This window comes from Scaptodrosophila lebanonensis, unplaced genomic scaffold (genome assembly GCF_003285725.1).
Source record: "Scaptodrosophila lebanonensis strain 11010-0011.00,11010-0021.00 unplaced genomic scaffold, SlebRS2 tig00000061-arrow-pilon, whole genome shotgun sequence".
NCBI lineage: Eukaryota > Metazoa > Arthropoda > Insecta > Diptera > Drosophilidae > Scaptodrosophila > Scaptodrosophila lebanonensis.
Genome location: NW_022060554.1, coordinates 9408800 through 9430140, shown reverse-complemented (window position 1 = coordinate 9430140; position 21341 = coordinate 9408800). Strand labels below are relative to the sequence as shown.

The 21341-nt window shown below is 41.1% G+C and overlaps 1 protein-coding gene across 4 annotated transcripts in view; it reads left to right on the top strand.

The window, feature by feature from the left end:
* The window catches only part of LOC115624991 (3-phosphoinositide-dependent protein kinase 1), a 29209-nt gene that overhangs the window by 6046 nt on the left and 1822 nt on the right, over window positions 1-21341 (top strand). For all 4 annotated transcript variants that reach the window (XM_030519860.1, XM_030519863.1, XM_030519862.1 and 1 more), the window contains exons 2-5: window positions 3969-4431; window positions 4508-4819; window positions 18968-20107; window positions 20177-20451. In XM_030519860.1, the coding sequence (XP_030375720.1) occupies window positions 3969-4431; window positions 4508-4819; window positions 18968-20107; window positions 20177-20451 (2190 nt within the window). The remainder of the gene's footprint in view (window positions 1-3968; window positions 4432-4507; window positions 4820-18967; window positions 20108-20176; window positions 20452-21341) is intronic.

Here is a 21341-nt window from a genome sequence, read left to right as displayed (position 1 = left end):
ATTTCTTTCAATTGGCCCGAAGGCTGCAGTTACGGAGACTTCGTTGTCTTCTTGCCACCAATTTTATTTATAAATATAAATTGAATTGCGTGAATGGTGTGGGCTTAGGGGCGTTAAGCAGAGAAGTGGGCGGTGTGGTGTGGTGTGGTGGGCCATAGCGGTAGTGTGGGCAGCATCCGAGCGACATACCCGACAATAAAATAGATTAATTTAAATGTCATTTTCGTCTAGACGCCTCAGACGACCATAGCGTTCTATAGAGACACCGATCGTCCGATTGATGCCTTCTATATACACTCATATAAACGTTTCTATAAGTTTGCACATATACTGGTCTACTTGTATGTATGTACATACATATCTATGCATGTTTTGTTTGGTCCAAACATCTAGACAAGACAGCAAGCATCAGCATATAATAGAGACACACGCCCACTCCTGACACGTCTTCAGCATCGTGTCACAATTGTGGGCCAAAAATTTTCCACTACATTTTTATGTCCAAGTTTTTCATTCAAATTTATGATGCCCTTACGCTTATAAATGAAATATCAAGAGTCTGTGACTAAAATACTCGTTTCTATGCGAATAATTCTGATTTGTAATTTTCCGAACGGCACTAGCAAAAGGTATAGGACCTAAACCGATATTCCCATAAATGGAACTTCAAATTTGTTTGATGAAAATATTTGCCAAGCCCCTTTCATTCCTAAAGGTTCTGAAGTTGCGGGGTAAAGGGCTTGAAAAAGTTTAAGGTGTTTATTCCTCAGCCGCGCACAATTTCGATCGCAAGCTCGGATCGGGCTTTAACTCTTGAGTCTGCTCTCGCGGCCATCGTGCGTGGAATTTTCGGTATTTCCTGTTACTTTTGCGCCAGCCAGTTTGTTGCCAATGTTGGTGACCAGTTTTCAAGCTCTCTGACGCACTTTGCCGCTGACGTCGCTCCCTCTGCCGCTGCTCTGCCACGAGCTCTGCTAATTAGCGTGGCTGCTGTCCAAAAAAAAAAAAAAGTAGGTTGGCAACTTGACTGTCGGCCCCGTTCACAAATAATCGAGTCGAGCAGTCGCCGCAGCCGCTATTCGCGATCGATATGATTGTTGTTTAACTCACATTTTATTTGCTTGCTGGCAAAAAAAGTTTTATTAAATAAAACTGTTGAATTATTGTGGAAGTAGATGCTAGAAGGCGTGGGTGGTTCTTATATACAAGTTGTTTTTTTAATGATTTTTTGGGCGGCGTTGCCGGCTGATGATGCTAACAACATAGTTCTGTTTATGCATGCATACATATAAATTTGTACATAGGTGTATATGTGTGTATGTATGTATATGAGGTCATGCCATAGCATATCAGAGCGATGAGAGCAGTTGCTGAGCGAGCGAGAAAGCATCACAAAAACAAAACAAAACACAATTAGTTGTGAGGCACACAAGATATCGTCGGGAATGGATGTGTGCGTGTGTGCGTGTGTGTGTGCGACTTGAAAACTAAACCAACAGCATTCCAATGTGTGACGCACATAGATAAAACAACAACAACAACAGCAAAGGCAAATACAAAATACCATTTTTCTATGTCAATTTTCATTGACGAAACTTTATTCGAATGTTGCTGTCGCTTGTCGAGTCGGTCGTACCTTCGCCGCTGTTGTTGTTGTTATTGTCTTTCATTTCCCAAAATATACACCTGCTTGCCCTGGGCTGCTGCGGCGGCGATACAACTTGGCTATGCAACATGGTCTTGTGTTTGTTTTGGTCGCTTTGGCTGCATTGTTCGCTTTGTTGTTGTTGTTGTTGTTGTTTTCTCTTCTCTTCCCCTGTGCTCTACACTCTCATACGCATGCGAGCAAAGTGGCTTGAAAATATTTCTTGTTCCCCGATCGGATTCCTCCCAAATATAAAAACCTCCGGGCGTTTATCTCGTTTTCTCATGCATATGTATATGAACGTAGGTATGCATGTGTATCTTAACCTGATTTTCCTTTCACATCATCTCGCATTATACATAATATTGAATGAGACCACCTGCTGGATGCATCCAAATGTGCTTCTCATGCCGCCCAGTTATCAATACCGAACACTTATTCCGAAAACGAGGCCATCCCATTCCATATGAAGAAAACCAATGAGAGCGAAGGCCATTCGGAACTGGTAGGAATATACCCCATACGCATTGCTTAGCTCAGGCACAGTCCTAGCACCTGACATCCATCCTTCCCATATTCGCCACACAATACTGTAAATGCATTTTCATTTGCAGCTCTCTTGTCCCAACAATTGTCCAAAGCTTGGCTTTAACTTTCATTTGACGTCTGCGTTGGCCAGTTTGTTTTAAAGTTGATTTAAATATTTTTTATAGCTTTTATTCATTTTGTATATTCGCATTTTTTTCTTTCTTATAAAGTCAAAACTTGTTGCACGTCTTGAATTTTTAGTGATTTTCTTGTTTTTTAATTTCCATTTTGCGTGCTGTTGACGTCAAAAGCGGCCCAAAAAGTTTATTGTACTTCACACATTCAAAACATAAAGCCTGCCACAGTCAACCCTCACCCTGTCCGTTCCCTCTCCGGTCGCCCTAAGCTGTGCGAATGGTACAAAAAATCACGACACAACTTCCTATATGGGCTTTGATCTCGTCTTAGACAAGGCGGCCGAAAAAAATCGCAAATTATACAAATACATAACTTTAAAATACAAAAAAAAAAAGAACTGGCTTAGAAAAATATTTGGCCAAAACGCACGAAACAACAACATACGGCAGAAGAAAAACAAAAACAAACTACTAATAGAAATGTAAACAAGTGGCAATGAACTTTATTATTCGAGTAGTTTTAATGCTCAAGTCCTTGAACCCTCAAAACAAAAAACAACTCGACGACGACAACAAAAACAACAACGCTGGACGGGGCCAGCGGCAGAGACGGAGACAGAGGCAGCGCAGTAGCGGCAATGAACTTGACGGCGGCGGCGAGCACTTTGTTGTTGTGGTTGTGGTTGTTGCTGTTGCTGCTGCTGCTGCCCAGTTGGTTCTTTTGGGGCTGGTCTCTGATTTTGTAGTGTCTCTGCGTACCTTTTGTGGACCTGTTCTCTTGCCACGGCTATTGTTGTGTTTGTTGCTGGCGAAGTTCCGCTTTCAACTGCGCGTCGCTTCTTGGCCAAAAAGCGGCTGTTTTTGTTTTGACTGTTTCCCTCTTTAAGCTGTAGTAGTAGCTGTTGCCGTTCTTGTTGTTGTTGTTATTATTTTAAAGCGATGTTGCGACTGCGCGTTAATTTATTACGTTTTAATTCACGTTAACAGCGCACTGTTACAATTCGAAGGAGAGAGAGAGAGAATGAGCGAGTGAGTGAGAGAAAGAGAGATCAAATAAAGCCTATATTTTAAATGAGAGAGAGGGGGAGAGGTATTGTACAGTGAAGCATCTACAATTGGCATTTGCGAGAGCATTACATAGTACGTGTAATTTTGCTTCACTTGATCCGAAAAGATTACAGATTTACTCAACGTGACTTGACACTGTCTGCTATTACATGCTGTTGATAGTCAGGCGTTTACAGCGTAGCTTATTCTTCTTTTTATGCTGTTGCTGTCATTGTCGTCTATGATTTGTATTTGTTTTATATATTATTTTTATTACACTGACGGTCTCAAAGTTCAGGCACGCGCTTTTCATGTGTAAACAACCACGACAGTAGGAACATCAGAATATAAACAACAATAAATTACCATGTCATTCAAATAATAAAATTGTAAAATGAAATCTACATAATTGATGTTTATTGTTGGACATAGCAATGAAAAACAACGAAGCAACGAAGATTGATATAGAGGAGAGGAGAGTGTGTGTTACCGAGCATGTGGGGTTGAACACAAAATACTTACAATGAACAATGAAGCCAACAATTATTTCGCTTATCGCAATAAGAGACATAAACACGCATTTATTTCTATTTCAACTATTCTACTTGCAGAATAACGGTACACAGCAACAACAGCAATCGGTAGAAACCTCAGCAACAACAGGAGGCCAGAGTCCAGCGACTTGCGTCAGCATCGCCACTGCAGCTGCAGTTGTCGTCGCCTCGAGCAGCAGCAATAACAGTAACAACATTGAAACGCCGCCAACAACGCCGCAGCAACAATCAAACATAGCTGCAGTCGCGGCAGCAACAACGGCAACAATGCCGGCTATGCCAAAAGAAAAAGCTACAACTGCAGTGTCCTTTAACAATTTTGCTGAACTGGGCTTGAAGAAGGAGCGACTGGGCGTAATGGCAACAACAATGACGCGCATGCAGAAGCAACAGCAGCAACAACAACAAACCTGCGGCTGCGGTGCTGCATCAGCAGTCACAACAACAACAACAACATCAACAACAACTGAGAACAACAATAACAGTCGCTATGGCAACAGCAACAGATATTTACCAAACGGTAAGAACTCGACAGCAGGATTACATATTTACATGTTACAGCCATAATGCAAATCTCTCTGCTTTGCTCTCTGCAGGCCACACATCGCCGTTGGCTGCTGCACTCGCCAGCAACAGTTCACCACTACCGATTTACACAATGTGCTGCTCACAACAAGAACTACATCAGCAGCAACTGCGCGCTCAATCACAAAACACAAAACTGTACATTGATGCGATGATGGGTTCGCCCTCCAGCAGCCGCAATACATCGGCAGCGACGGCCGTAGAGCCGCTAACGCCACCAAAAAAATCGGCTGACGATTACATATTTGGGCGTTACATTGGTGAGGGCAGCTTTAGCATGGTCTATTTGGCCGTCGATGTCCACACCCGACGCGAGTATGCAAGTAAGTACTCACTACTGAATACCCTGACTATGTACATAGATTCGTATAAGTACCATATTTAAAAAACATAGTCTTAAATATGGCCCCCTCCCTCCACCCCCTGGTCCACAAATTGCACACTCGATTTCACTTTCCAATGCGCCCAATAACAACAACAACAACAACAGCAATTGCAAAAACAGACGCCCCAGACTCACAACATTTGTGTGGCCTCTGTTGACGACGGCGCCAACGTCGTCTGCCGCTTGAGAATGCGGTCGCCAAACAGACGCCGCCGCTGCCTGGCACAGTCGGCTTCGTTGGCGTTATCGTTGTCACCTGCTGCTGCATCGTTCTCTCTGCTATTTCATAGACAAGTTGCCAAGTGGCCGAATGAGAAGAAACACACACACACACACTCACGCGCAATAGTCGCAAACAACAATCTAACATGCAAACAGGCAACCAACCAGCTGATTCTAGTTTCATGTTGCTAGACCGTACAGGCGACAAACATTAAGGCATTCAATTGAGAATATCCCCGTATTCGGAAAATAATTTGGAATTAAATGCATCGTACCTTGTGTTGCGTACATAAGCAATACCACAAAGGGGGTAAAATGTCGCCAAGGTTAAAAACCTCGGACATGTGCACGGGCAGGGAGCAAAAACAAAAGCAAGTCATCACTGGTTGAGTTTTTATAAATACACTTTATGCTTGCCATCATATCATTTTCATAGCTGATTAGAGGAATGAAAAATAAAAAGTGAAATACGAACTCAAATACTCGTACATAGCTGGTTGTTGTCTTTGCTAATATCACACGCAATTGACGCATTTGTCAGTTCGTCAATCAGCCACGCAGTCAGTCACTGAGCAATCACGTGTTTACGCTTTATTGTTATTATTTCCCTGGCGATGGTATTTCGTGATATTATTGTGCGTACTGTATTTGAAATTTCATCAGCTCCAGCGCCCCAAATTATTGCCCAATTTACTGATGGCTTATTTTATCTAAATAACAAAAAGGCAAATAATAATATAAACTAAATACACACACACACACACACATTCACAGTCATCACATCACATCATACCCACTCGCTGCTTTGACGTCTTTAGACGCGCACTCTCTTCGCCTCTGCTCCTGTTTCGTTGCCATTTGTAGATAATCAGCACAAAACACCGCATCAACGAGAGCCAAATAAAAAAATTCGTTGACTGTGATAACAGAGAACGAGTAGACCGTTTAAGTAGCGTGATCCCGGCTCTGGTGTACCCTGTTTTTAAAACTGTGGAGCACCAGTCGACTATAGTGGCCGTCTTATCCAAAATCAAGTTTACTTAGTAAGGCAGACCAGACGAACATCAAGTCTCCATTGACTCGTCTCATCCTGCCACGCCTCTCTAGTCTTTTGTCTGGGAGTACAGGGTATTAACACGCCGATGCTGACGCCCGCACGCAATTGACGCCAGCTTGATTAGTACACATACTCGTAGTTGTTGTTATTAGTGCTGCTGCCGCCGTTTATCGATTTACCGATTGAAACAAAAAGCTGTTTCCACTCTATTGCTATTGCTATTGTGTTGTTATGTTGACTTCTAAGATACTGTGTGTGCGGATGCCTGATTGACGACTGACTGACGTTAACAGTTGACGCCTCAAGATCAGCTGTTAAAGCTGCTGCTTCACTGATACTGTTGTTGTTTCTGGCCAATGAGTTTTGTGATAAGCAACACCCCTATCAACGCTCCTACTTTCTTGCACTTGCTCAACTAGTTTCATTATATTTTCTATTAAATGCAAATAACAAAACTAGTATGTATAGTAGTTAAATACACATCTGTTTTTGCCTTTTTTATTACGCAAGCGTCATAGTCGATTCTGTTTTTGTTGTGGCTTGACTTATTTTTTTTTCAGAGGTTGGCAAATATTTTGCCGCCTTCGGTTTATTTTTGTGTTAAGCCAATTTGTTTAAAAATTGTGCAAAATGCGTGAAATGATTTGCCTATAAATAGTGCAACAACAACAACCACAATAACGAAAGCAGCAGCAAGAATAATATCAAGAACAATAGCACGGTGGAAACCAGTAAAAAGCGCCTAAGCCACCAAACAACAGGTTGACGACAACGGCACGCGTTGGCAATCGCGAATTAACAAAAACAACAACAAAATGCATTTGTGTGATCAAAGAGGCTTTGGTTGCTGCTATTGTTATTGTTGTTTTTGTTCCTGTTGCAGCTTAAAAAGCTGATAAGCTGTTCAATTACATATATGTACAGGGTTAGAATTTTGGATGCAGCTCATAAGAATTGTTAGCATATTTACGTATTTACTCGGCAGAATTTCCAGTTAAACAGAACTGCTAGATGGTCAGCAATGTGATAGCAGTGGCCATTAAATTATTTCTTGAGAACTGTGTTTGTAATGCGTAACATACTTGTGTGTGAGAGAGAGCTGCACAAAATGTTTATAAACACTTGAAAAGCTGTTAAGTTTGCTGCTTTAATTGCTAGCAACATAAAAACATTTTAAATTGCATTAAAATTAAAGCCAAACAACAGACTATAATAAACACGGAAAATTCTATATAAAAAATAAATGGAGCAGCAGCAGCAACAAAAACAACAATAAACAAGATAGTCATAAACACATACATACGCACGCACACAATCATGCCAGGCATGTAGGCATAATGAGTATTTGCCCTGACAGCAGCAGCAACAACAACAACACACATTTTTTTCACAAGTTCTCTTCCTCTTGTTCGATCTCGCCTGTTTACGCACAAACTTTGCCCCTGCTGCTCTGTTATTGTTGTTGCTATTGCTGTCATGAAATTAGCATTTCATTAACAGCACCAGAAATTGTATCAACAATTAAAGCGCATTTCTGAAAATTGAACGTTACGCTTTTGACATTGAATACTGAGGCACAAGTTTACGGAACTGCACCACTAAATTACAACAAAAACCATGTGCAAAATGTATACATATTGACAATGTTTTAGCCATGTTTATGGCAATGGCAGCACTTTCAAGGCCGACATATGTTTTGCAATCGACGACTTGACTGGCGCATTTTTACATGATGCATGCCATGTTTACACATACATACACACATACACACATACATATGTATCTAGTTGTTGTGTGTTGGTTGGTTTGTTTATCAGTATAAAATGTCCGCTTTTACTATTAATAATAATAAACGAGTGCGAAGCAATTTGGTTTGATGCTAAATTGTTGCTAGCAACATGTTGCCCGACTGACTGGCCCACACACGGAGTAACACAACAACACCCACACCCTCCATTCTCACGCTCACGCGGCACCGCAACACCCACTGACTACTACTCACTCGCTCACGATGAACGCAGCAGTTTTCGTTTTCATTAAGGGTATTCCCGATTTCTGTTTAACATTTATTTACAAGATTTATTAAATGCCTTCAGTTTTTTTGGGCAGCCACCAACCAGCGGACAGAACACAGCTACAAGCGTTCTAAAAATGCAAATCTCAAACACAACTTAAAAGGGGTCGTTCCATCATATGTTTAATTGCTATTTTACTTTCAACGAAATCGGATCTTAAGCAGGAATACCCTCAATGTGTGCGTGCGCACCTTTTTGGAAAGGGGGAACGGATGGGGATGGGGATGGGGACGGGGAAGACAGCAATGAGTGGTGAGTGCGTGCGTGTGCGTGTGAGTTTGCGCTTTTTGGCGCTTCGGCCACGCATTGCGTAGTTGGGCAGCCATAACCATAGCCATGCCAATAGCCACTGTTTCTGCTCGTGCTTGTGCTCATTTCAATTTTTCGACAATGACGACGGCGTCTGCTTGACGCCACTGCTTGCGTCTCTGTCGCAGTCGGCGTCGAAGCCGCTCAATTGTTGTTCTGTTTTTGCGTTTTTGGACTTTTCACATTGTCGAATTCAAATGGATTTCATCATGCCACGCAATTGTTGCAAATGAGTTTTTTCCTATTTCTATTATTGTTGTTGTAGTTGGTGTTGTTGTATTGCTTCGGCCTTGTGTAACGCAGCTGCTGCCAATGAGATTTCCCACGCCTTGGGTTGATCGTATTTTTGCACTCGATTTTCCGCTCACACCTTTTTCTTTGCTTTTCTTTTCGTCTTACCTGAGCGAATGTTTTTCCGGCCGCCTTTTGTACGCTGCTGTACCACGTGCTGCGTCTGCTGCATCGTAATCCCGCGCAGGCGCAGCCATCCGGACGCGTCACCTACTTAACCAGAGTGTGTTTGTATTTGGTGTAGTTGTTGCTGCTGTTGTTGGCACTTACAGCTGCGCATCTCTTACACTTTTACCCACCGCTGAGTTTCGTCATTTGGCCACGCTTAGTTGATTTCCTGGAATTTTCCATAAGCCAACAGCATCGCACACGGTGACATTTTGTGTTTGCTTTTGATTTTGGATTTTGGAACACACAAAAAATCTGGAAATGTTTGCACCCACGCATGCTGTCGAAACACGCACACACACTCACACACACACACATGCTTGCACTTCAAATTTGAAACTGCAACTTGTTGGAGATGTTCATAGTTTATTGAACTGCGCTCCCCAGTCCTCACACAAATGTACATACTATGTATAGATACATATGCATATGATTAGGTCTGTGTGAGTGTGTTTTACCTTCCTTGTAGGCAATTTTGGGCAATGAACTCGTTCATATTTAGGCAAAGTCTTCGCACAGTCTGTCTGTTCGAGTATGTCTCCCTCTCCGATTGTCTGCCTGTCTGGGGGTTGTGTTTTCTTTTCATTTACCTTACCTTACCTTACCTTCTGTGTAGAGAGTACAGCGCGCTCCCTTTTTCTTATGTATGTGTGTGTTTTTTTTTAATTACACATTTATTTTTGGCCAGCAGCTGGCGCGCGCAGTTCAATGCACAGGCAGAGACGTTGACGATCCCAGAGGGGCAGACGAGCAATAGCAGCTGCGCCGTCGCAGTCTTAAGACACACACACACACACATTCATACATATGTACATACGTACTAAAAACGGTACGTACATATGTACATATGTATGTACTATGCACATACATAAGTGAAGGTGAGGAGACCGCCGGTATTAACTTGTAAGCCAGTCAGGCTGACAGCACGCTAAATTCCCAACTGCACCAAAAAAAAGAAAAGAGAAAAAAGAAGACGCCAGACGCTTTTTGTTTTAGTACTTTGGGGGGGTTTGTGTAACATAATATTAGCGAATTTGGGTCATTCAACCGCAGGGCAGACGAGAGGGCCTGGCGGGCCGGCGAGACAGCGGTCGGGGGCGTGTCCTAAAATGATTAAAAAATTAGCACTTTGAAAGAAAATGTGATTTTGGGGAAATCGTTGCTAAAATGTTTGAATTACACTTATTTATATGTACGTACCTGTACATATTCGGCGAAAATGAATATGTATTTATGTATATGCTTTCGCTTTTTAACAACTATTAGTATATGTACATTTTATATGCTTGATATTATATACAAACTATATGTATGTGTGTAATTTCAAGTATTGTATTTGCTCTTTTAACAAGTCGCCACCACTGTGCATGTTTTTTTCTTTCCACTGTTGTTGTCCTTCCTCCCTCATTGCCTGCTCCTGTTGCTGATTCATGAGTTTTGCACCTGCCCCAAAACTCTTGGGTCGACAAACTCACACACACCCGTCTCACCGGCATTTAATGGTAATTCCAACGATAGTGCTCGGCGGATGGAAGAGGAGGCAAGCAACATCGGTGCGTGTAGTTGGGGCATTAGGAAGCTGGGGGCAAGCAGCGTTGCACGCAACATGCCCTCAAACTCAGCTCGCAGTTGGTCGCCATCGCACGTGCCAATATCACTTAGAAGAGACGCAAGGCCGAAATGCCCAAAACGTCCTCACTTCGTCCCCCTTCCTATACCTTCCCACACCCGTTGAACGCGCTACTGGTTAATAACTAATTTACGTTGAGCTCGCGCGCCAGGAAGTCGCTGAATGCGACAGAAGGACAACTGACTGCGTTCTCGTTGTCCTTCTGTCATCAGTGGCTCGGCTTTCTTCCTCTGTCCAACCTCTGCTCTGTTCGTGGAGGTCCTTGGTTGTGCACGACGCTTTTTATTGCGCTTGCCTTGTCATATGGTTGTTGCTCCTACAACTGTTTTTGTTGTTGTATTTTATAATACCAAACACGCACACAAACACAAACACACACTCACAAAGCCTATTGCCAACTTTTATGCGTTTGCTTTTCGCGTACGCACAAATATGTGAGCTTTTATGAGTGCGTGTGTGTGTGTGTGTGCTTGGTTATCTGTTTGGGAACGTTTAACGGCCCAGCCAACGCGCCAGCCACCCAGCCACCCACTCTCATGCATTGGCGCTGCTCCCCTTCTCTCCCTATCTACGTTTCACTCGCTCTTTGACCCGCTCGCTTGAGCAGTTCTCTGTTTCCATCTTAAAAATCCTTTGCGTGCAGTCAATATGTCGCCCCAAAGGGCAATAAACTTTTTGCCTTACGCTGCCGCCAACAACAATAACAATAAAAAGACACACAACAGCGCCGGCAACAACATCAACAACAGCGTGTCGCGCTTTTGTATGGCCCAAAAGTTCAGTTCGACTCAAATTATATTATGACTCACACAAGCACGTCGACGAATCACTCACACTCACTACCTCTCTCTTTCGCCAAATTTTATATTTACCTGCGCGCCTTAGCTGCTGGGACTGCCAACCCGACAAAAATGTCCTAGACCTCTTAAATACAAACAAAAACCACAGTCGGGACTGCAAGTAAATTAAATTGTTCCGTTCTCACACCAATATTCAAAATGAATTATTTTATTTTTTACTCAATTATTTGGACAAGAAGTACTGTAATATGCCAAACGAAGTGTCTCCAGCTTCACATAACTGTCTGAAGTCCACCTCGTTCACTTTTGTCGGGTGGGTGGTGCTCCTGTTAATATGTTTGTTTGTGAGCGTGTATGCCGCGTTTTGGTACTTTGGAGCGCTGTCATAATATGTTTTGGGCACCACTTTGGGGTATATTCAAATGAGTTTCATGCGAAGAGCCCGTTACGTCATGAAAACGAGAAAAGACGGACGGCGATGATGACGTGAGGATGAAGGTAAAGGAGATTGTTGGCTAGTCAGTCAACTAGTGTAGCCGACGCCAGACAAAAGGCCACATTGCGAGTTTGTCTGAATCATTTTTGTTTGACACTTTATCCCTCTTTAAATTTTTTTGTTGTGTCTATTCGTTTTGCCAATTTGTTGTCTCAGGTTTATTTGGTTTGAACAAATTTCTATTTAATTTCTGCGCTAATTGTTTGACTGTCTGTGCGGCATTTTTGGGACAACTTCCAAATATCCGAGACACATAAATGATTCAATCTCATCGCTATATATTTTGGCTAATTTATTTATATTACTATTTGTATTTTTTTTCGTACCTCGCCATCTCAAATTGCATTAGAAAAGAATGTTTGAAAATGTTTTTAAAGTAATTGTTCACAATATTTTCTCGAAATGTCAGAATTTGTCAATTGTGTTTGGCTTTATTTTCATGTTTTGTGGTCAAAGGCGACAATAAAATACACAATATTTCTTTACATTATGGCCAACAAACAAGACAATAAATAACAACAAAAAGCAGTAAAACGTTAAAAGCCTACAAATTTGTGCAGTGGTTGGGCGATTGACGTCCACGTCAATTTTCTTATACCCTACCCTACTTCGCAAGAAGTCACGGGCATATGCGTTTTAAAACAAATTTGTTTTTAGTCTGTTTTTTTCTTTTCTATAAACGCCCTCATATAAATAAGCAAAAAAGCTAGAGGCCACAATTGTGGATATTTCTCTTAGATCGATAATAGTTAATTGTCATATTTCATTTTAAAAAATCAAAAAAGTATAGAGCATTCCAAATTCGAGAGTGTATGTTCCATTTTTTTGTGTGAGCTTCTAGCGCGTGGGCCAAATTGGGAGATTGTCTCGCGATCTTTTCGGTGTGTCTTTCAAAATAATATTTTTTGATAATTTTTATTGCAGTTTCTGCTACACAGAGACATGCTTATTATACCTATTATATGTGTACAATACATATGTATCTAGATTTGGGGGAACAACCCACGCATTTGGAAATTTTCCATCATTCGTTGCATACAGAGCCTCCCGCGCCTCTTCCTTGCCACTCACCCCTCCACCCCGCCACTCTTCCCTCCCAACACTACTCAAGCTGTTGCTATTTTTATGGCACCACATCTAACAATAATTAATTCACCTATCCTATGTATAGTATGCGAGGTAGGAAAGTTGTTTGCATTCAAAATTGTTGGAATTCCACTGCAGCTGAAAATAGTTTTTCCTCTGAATACGAACATTTTGTCCCCCCTCGGGTGGGTGCTGATAAATAGGTGGGGCGACAGGCGCCCAATTCATATCTGTTGCAGTTCAACAACTTTCAGGTCCCACTGTAATGTTGATTCTCTTTGTTGCTTGCTCCCTCCTTGTGTGTGTGTGTTTCATTTCGAACGGCCTTGCGCCCAATTAAGTGTACACTCTGTTTGCTCTCGCGAAATTTCCTGTTTTCGCTTAAAATCCTGTTGTGTGTTTTGCTGCTTCTTCTTGGAATGCTTCTCTCTGTGCTGTGCATTGTTACCGTTTGTGGTATTTTTATATTATTTTTTGTAAATTTAGCCTAATTGCATAGATTTGATATAATGGCGGATTTACAAAATTCATACTTTTAAAAACTAATCAGATATCTAGAAAAACCCTTCTAAAGAATATAGAAAACACTCCGATACAATACATATGGTATACGCACAAGTTGTTAAACTTTAAATACTTTAAAAAATAGGAAATTGGGAAGTCTTTTAATTAATTTCACTTAACATGCAAAGCAAGCCATTATTTTCAAATAATACATAAAAAATGACTGATAATGTACATAGTTGTCCATATATTTGCGATTTTAGAAAATGTAATGTAAGCGCAATCCAACAACCAGATTTTTTGTACAGTTTTCTATTTTGTTGCTGGCCATTGTCCTCTGCCGGCTCAGCAATTCGGCGTCTGCACTACAGTTTTATTTATAGACATGTGGCCGGCCATCTTGCTTATGTACGGCTTGCACTGCTTAAGAGTCTCTCAGGCACTGCTTTGCCCACAGTCTGCCCACAGTGACTTCTTTGGCATTTTTATGAAAGGCAGCAACAGCAACAAGAACGTAAGCTAAGCAACACCATCTCCCATCTCATTGCATTTGCGATTTATGGGCCTGCATTTTCTTGCTTTTCTTCTTCCCCTCGTTCTAGTAGTGAGTTACTTGCGACTCTCTCGCTCACGCCGCTCTTACTCACTGGTTCAACTGCATTCCAAAGCCGCTGTTGCAGCAACAAGTTGCATATTTTTTCTTGTTCTTGCCGGACTGAATGCCTTTTTTTGTTTGTGTTTTTGGCGCGTATTTGGCGTGTCATTTTGAATTGATATCGTTTTTTTTTTGCGCTCAGAAATTGGACATTTTTTTAAAAGCTTTTTTCGATCGGCCGCGCACACTTCTCCTATTGTTTTTGTTATTATTACTTTCGGTATTGTAATTTGGTCTTTTGATTATCAATAATTTTTTGAACTGTAATTCGAGCAAGCGCCCACTCTTTTTGGTTTGTTTTTTTTCTTACAACACGTTTGTTTATGCTTTTTATTTTAAACTTTAAATAACCCGTTCATTGTCGTCGTCGTCGTCGACGTCGGCATCGACGCTGGCGTGCCGTTGTTAATGTTTTTATTTTTTCTATGCACTTTAGCGCGATGCAAAAGTCAGCGGAAATTTTTATTAAAAAAATGAAATCGCGCACGCGCCTGCAAATAATAAATTAAAATATTTTGCAAATAAAGCACATACTCCTATATTTGCATACATACACGTGTACATGTTTTGCTTTTATTTATTGTTTTTGATGATGTGGGCGCAGACTTGTGTATGAAAACAAAAACTGCATGGAAATTGAAACAATGCTAAATTAACTGTAAACACCTGAAGTAATCGCTCGCTCTCACTCTCAATTTAACTCTCTTACGCCTGCACTTGCCATTTTGTTGACAGTTATACCGTTGGCTTTTCGCTGTTTGAAAGGGGGCAGAGCGCAAATATTTATGCTTAGAAAAATGCGCGCTGTTTGTTGTAGTTTTGTTTAAACATTTGTGTTTGCCTAATGAGGCTACTTTGTTGCAATAGCACACAGAAAAAACAATAACAATAACCACAGTGAAGTTCAAGGTTGCGCGCGGCCTTATCAGTCGGCCGTTAACCCACAACGCCACAAAAACCCAGCTCAAAAAAAGCCAAGAAGAAGAGCAAGCACTGAGGCACAACAGCAAGAACAAAGCGTGCTTCCAAAAAAAAAAAATTAATTATGTAAATAAAGCGCGTACTCAAAGCAGGCTAAATAAAAAAATTAGAATTAAAACAAATGCCAAACACACGCAGTCGCATTTTATTTCATTTTTTATACTTGTTTGCAAAAATCAAACAAAAAGAAATCGCAAAATATTCCATTGCCAACTTTCACATGAATCCCGTCCGAACTACTCCTCCCGCCCACAGTTAACACACTCTCTTATTATAATCAATAATGGCAAAGGCTGTTGCCAACAACAACAGCAGCAGAAGTAAAAATATCTATTAAATCTATTGGCAAAAGTTTAGCGCAACATTTTTTTCATTTGAAGGTCAATTTTATTTTTACGCACTTTGTTTTTTTATTAGTTTCTGTTGTTGATTTTTGTTTATTTTCGCGTTTCGCATCGAAAATTTAAAACGCATAAAAAACTTTTTCGTTCGTGTTAATCTTTTAATTGCTGTATTTTGTTTATTTTGTTGATATTGTTTTTGTTGTTGTAGACCACTCGACTTATCGCCGACTGATTTCAGACTAAAAAATTTCTATTTCCTTAGCAACTTTATTGTTGTTGGGCAATGTCTGGCCAAATAGCTGTTGGCAGCGATTTGTTTTGATCTTGATAAAAAAGAACACACACACACACAAGATTATTGTCAAAAAGAGAGCTGCCAGCTAACGTTTGCAAAACTGGGTCTCTTGTTCCTATAAATTTTGTTCCTATACCGATATCAAACAGAAAATTTAAATTTTTCAATTCATTCTCTGTGACAAACAAACAAACAGTCGAGTGAAAAACTACTTTTTCTTATGAATATTTGCATATAAATCTATGTACATACACATTTACATAGATATCTTTAGGTATGTGCTTAAAAGTTGTTTGTGACTTTAATATTGTTTTGAATTTTCTTTTGAACTAATCTAAAACTTGTGATTTTGTTTCTTTAGCAAATTTTCTTTAACTTTTATCCATGTATATATGTATGTATGTATAGTACGTTTAGTCACAAATTTTTGTTATTGCCCCATTATTTATTAATTAGACGACAGTTAAGCTTTTTATTTATGCGCTTTTTGTGATCTCCCTGCCTAGAGAATTTAATTTATGAATTTTTAAAATAGGCTGCCAACAACAAGAAGAGCAACAACTATAGCAACAGCAGCACCGAGAACAGCATTTGCCAATCAAAGTGCAAAAGAGAGAGCGAGAGATAGTGGGAAAGGTTTAGTAGCGCTATAAAAAAAAAAAAAAAAAAAAAAAAAAAAACAAAACACATACACGTACAACCACAAAATTCTATGGCATTATAAAGTCCGACTAAAAGAAAACCAATAGCAAAGGCAAAACAATTTCAAAGTGTGGAGAAATTGCTGATAAGCTCATGAAATAGTTTTGGCCAATTGACTCAAAACAAATTTTGTGGGCGTGGTTCGCCTATCAATTGTTTCCTCCTGCCCAAATGTATGTACAGTACTATTCATATGTATGTTTCCATGCAAAATCCCGAAAGAAATTGTTGCTTGGAGACATGTGTGTGTTGAACAAACAGTTCAACAACCAGTTTAGAATTTCTTTCTTTGCCGTAGTTTCTTGTTCTTTTTTCTCGTCTTGTTATTGTAGAGAGTTGTGGGGAAGTTCCGTCCAAAGGGGGGGAGCAACAACAAACAAGTTACCCAACCATACGCGCTCGCTTTCGTTGCTGCCAGCGAAGACTGCGACGTCTACTGCGACTGCGCAACCTCTGTTAATTTAGCAATTTGAGCAAATTCCTTTTTGTTTGCACTCGACTTTGAGCTGTCTCTACCTCGTTCTTTCACTCCCTGTCTCTCGCTCACTCTCTCGTTCACACTGTGTAGTAGTGTTGTGTGTGTGTGTTTTGTTTTTGTAAATTTTGCATTCATTTTCATATAAATCTCAAAATATGCCAAGGGCGTAGAAAAAATTTTGCAATATAACGTTCATTATTATGACGCATTATTTCGCATTAAAATGGATCTGAGTTGGATTTGTTGAAGTTTTTTCATTGATCATATGCATAAGATATTTTTTAAATGCATCGTGCATTATTTAATCAAAATTTTAATTTCTTGGTCCCCCTTTGGTAAAACGGCCTACGCCCTTGAAATATGCCATATTGGAACAAAGAGAACGAGGAACGGCAAAACGGCGAAACGAGCGAAGCTCGTCTTGGGAAACAACAAAAACAACAAATTTGTAGAAATCAAAGCAAATTGCCGACACCTTACAAAAATGTCACTAACGATATTGGTGTTTGAATATATGTACATACATACATACATACACATACTATATAAATATGTATGTACGTATATTTGCATGTGTGTACGACTTTATCGTTTAGTGCTAATTTATGCAAATTGCGAAATAAGAATACATACACACATAGTATGTATAAATATTTTACTGTTTAAGAATTCTTTTTTTAATCAAACATTTTTATTCACAAAGTACTTTAACGATACGATCTATTCTAAACATTGTATTTTGTTACTTGATTTCCGAATATTTTTTTCTTGTTGAATTTCAATCAGAATATTGCTGAATACTATGCATTACTCGTTTATTTTCTCTTCGATGACCAAAGACAAGATGTTACTACAAACAGATGTTTGTACATGGAATGTCTGTGTGTGTGTGTACATTCCCAGATTTGTTGTTGATGAATGTTGTTCTGTTCTTTGTTTATTTGCATTTCAAAGTATTTTTCGCACTGGCTAACAATTCCATTAAATGCGATTTTTATTGTACTCACGCGTGCGTTTCCCCACACACACATACACATACACAGACACACACATGCACATACAGAATACACACACATGCACATACAGAATACACACAACGGTACATGCTTAAATAATCATAAGATCTAAGGTATGTATGTGTGCTTGTGCGCATATTTTTCGCATTTTTCATTATCATTTAATGATATACATACATACATACACTCAGACTATTTGTAGTTATGGTTGCTATTATTGTAGTTTCAGGGTAGTTCGTTCTATTACGAAATTAGTAGCTACATACATACTGGCTGTTTTTGTTTTTCTGTATACATACATATTTATTTTATTTTTATTTATCAACACTTGAAATATAAATTGAAATTTACAGTTGTCGTTCTGATGTGGCTATTGTTGTTGTTGTCGTCTGTTATTGTGTGTAGTTTATTTTTAAAATTCATTGAAAAAGTTTACGACTACAGTCACCGCTGCCCACATGAGTGCCTCTCGTCCCCTTTCCCTTCCCCATTCTCACGCACAATTGCTCACTCAGCTGTTTGGATCGTTTGTCTTGGGGGTGTCGTAAGAGAGCGCGAAGCTAGACTTTAAAAAACAACACTCGCACACACACACACACATACACACACACACAGACAGACAGACGGACTCAGACTCAAAGCTCGGCATTTATGAGAATTGAAAGATGAGGAACAGACAGGTCTGAAAATAGTTCTAACAGTAAGTTGGCAACGAGCGGCGACAATTGCCACTAATGTTGCTGTCTACTGTTGTTATTGTTGCTGATTTGCATTGTAAGCAAGAGCAGCTGTCACAGTCGCCGCTGCCGGCGTCGCTTGCGACGTATGTGTCTGGCTGCGACGCCCACACCAATACAAACCATTAAGGGTGTTCCTGAAAAGTAGATAAAATTAAAACTGAAGAAATGGATTATTTAATAGAAACACTTATTCATTATTCAACAAATTTATTAACCCATTTCTTCCTCTATTTGCAGTCAAAGTGTGCGAGAAGCGATTGATCCTACGTGAGCGTAAACAGGACTACATTAAGAGGGAGCGTGAGGTGATGCACATGATGACCAATGTGCCTGGCTTTGTGAATCTCTCCTGCACATTTCAAGATCAACGATCGCTCTACTTTGTGATGACGTATGCGAAAAAGGGTGACCTCCTGCCGTACATTAACAAGGTGGGCAGCTTTGATGTCGCCTGCACACGTCACTACGCGGCTGAGTTGGTGCTCGCCTGCGAACAAATGCATCGTCGGAATGTTGTGCATCGAGATTTGAAGCCTGAGAACATATTACTGGATGAGGATATGCACATGTTGATTGCAGATTTCGGATCTGCCAAGGTGATGACGCCGAAGGAGCGCACTGAGGCGGCCAGCCAGCTGTCGGATAGGGGAAGACGCCGTCGCTCGGCACGTAGTTCGGACGATGACGAGGATAGCGAAGATTTGTATTATGATCTCGACGACCAGGACGATCTGGATGACGTTGATGGCGAATCCAATGATGATGTCGATGGAGGCGATGAGGTCGATTCCGCGTATCACAGCTGCATGCCCAGACGGCGGCAGAGGCGTCCGAGGCGAGGTAGCTTTGTGGGCACCGCCCAATATGTGTCGCCCGAGGTGCTACAAAATGGACCCATCACACCCGCCGCAGACCTTTGGGCCCTTGGCTGCATTGTCTATCAGATGATATCCGGCCTGCCGCCCTTCAGGGGTAGTAACGACTACGTCATCTTTAAGGAGATACTCAGCTGTGGGGTCGACTTCCCGCAGGGTTTCGACAAGGATGCCGAGGATCTAGTCAAATGTCTGCTCAAGGTAGATCCGCGGGAGCGTCTGGGCGCCCAGGATGAATTTGGCTACTACGAGAGCATACGTTCGCATCCCTTCTTTGCCGGCATCCAGTGGCGAACATTGCGCCAACAAACTCCACCGCCCATCTATCCCTATTTGCCGGGAGTGTGCAAGGACGAAGATTTCCCCTCCAGCTTCAGTGTGCCTGGTGATTTGGAACCTGGTCTCGATGAGCGCCAGATCACTCGTTTGCTGGGCATGGAACTTGGTGTGGGCAGTGTTGGTGGCAGCGACAGTGCAGCGCAAAAGACTGCGAAGACAAAAAGTAAGTGACCGCTTAAATCCTTTATCGAATATCCAGTCTAACCAGTGCTCCCCCTCTTGCCCCTTCCAGACTCCTTCGATCTGAGCGATGCGGAGAAAATGCAACGCCGACAGGCACAAAAGACTGATAAATGGCACGTGTTTGCCGACGATGAGGTCATCCTCAAGAAGGGATTCGTTAACAAACGGAAAGGTCTCTTTGCCCGAAAACGCATGCTGCTACTCACTACTGGCCCCCGTCTCATTTACATCGATCCGGTCCAGATGATTAAGAAGGGCGAAATACCCTGGAGCCCTGAATTGCGTGTCGAGGCCAAGAACTTTAAAATTTTCTTCGTCTATACGGTGAGTGTTTTCATATTTGTTCATATTTTGTGTGCAGCCCAGCTGTCCAATTGTTTTTTTTTTTTTTTTTGTGTTGAGGTGAAAGTGCAGTGCACAGTGCTCGGCGATAAGCAAAATCAGCGTAAGCGTCAGCCTCTTATCTGAAACAGTTCCACCCCCCGCCCAGCACCGTCACAATCACCATTCACTTTGCCTCAAGGTTATTTCTTTTGCTTAGCCGCATGCTTAGCAACTCTATGTCCATGTCCATGTGCTTGAACTGTCGCATTTATGCAAATTGCACTCTCTGTCAGTGCAGCTCCGGCCGTTTCCCGCGGTCGTTCCCCCGTTAGAACGATTGCAGCGCGCGTGCAAGCCATAAAAACCCCAACTGGGGCTATCGCACAGTGGACAAGAATCGCTACGGAAGCCAAAATATCATATAAACAAAGTTTGAAAAATTGCAAAAACATGAAGTGCTGGAATAAAGGATCATTTGGTTGACTTTACGACCTAAAGATTCAATTTTACTTCTTTTTACTATAAAGCTCTACTTTTGAGGCCTTATTTAAGCTTTTACAATTTGGTTTTCGTTTAAGATAATGCGAATATAAAATGCGAAATATAGTTAAAATTAGTCCACTGTTACGCCCTTCAATTGAATTTAATGTGTCCGCCCCAAAGTATGCTACGAGAATATTCATAACTTTACTCAACACGCACGGGAGTTTCGTTTTCATTTTCATTATTATTTGAACAACAACAAATGGGAAAGTTTGTTGAACTTTCACTGGTGACGTTGTAGCCATGACGTCAGCGCAGCGCAGCACACCTACATGCATACGCCCCCTACACACATAAACACACACTCATGGCTTGGCATATTTCTGCTGTTCTTGGGCATATTATGG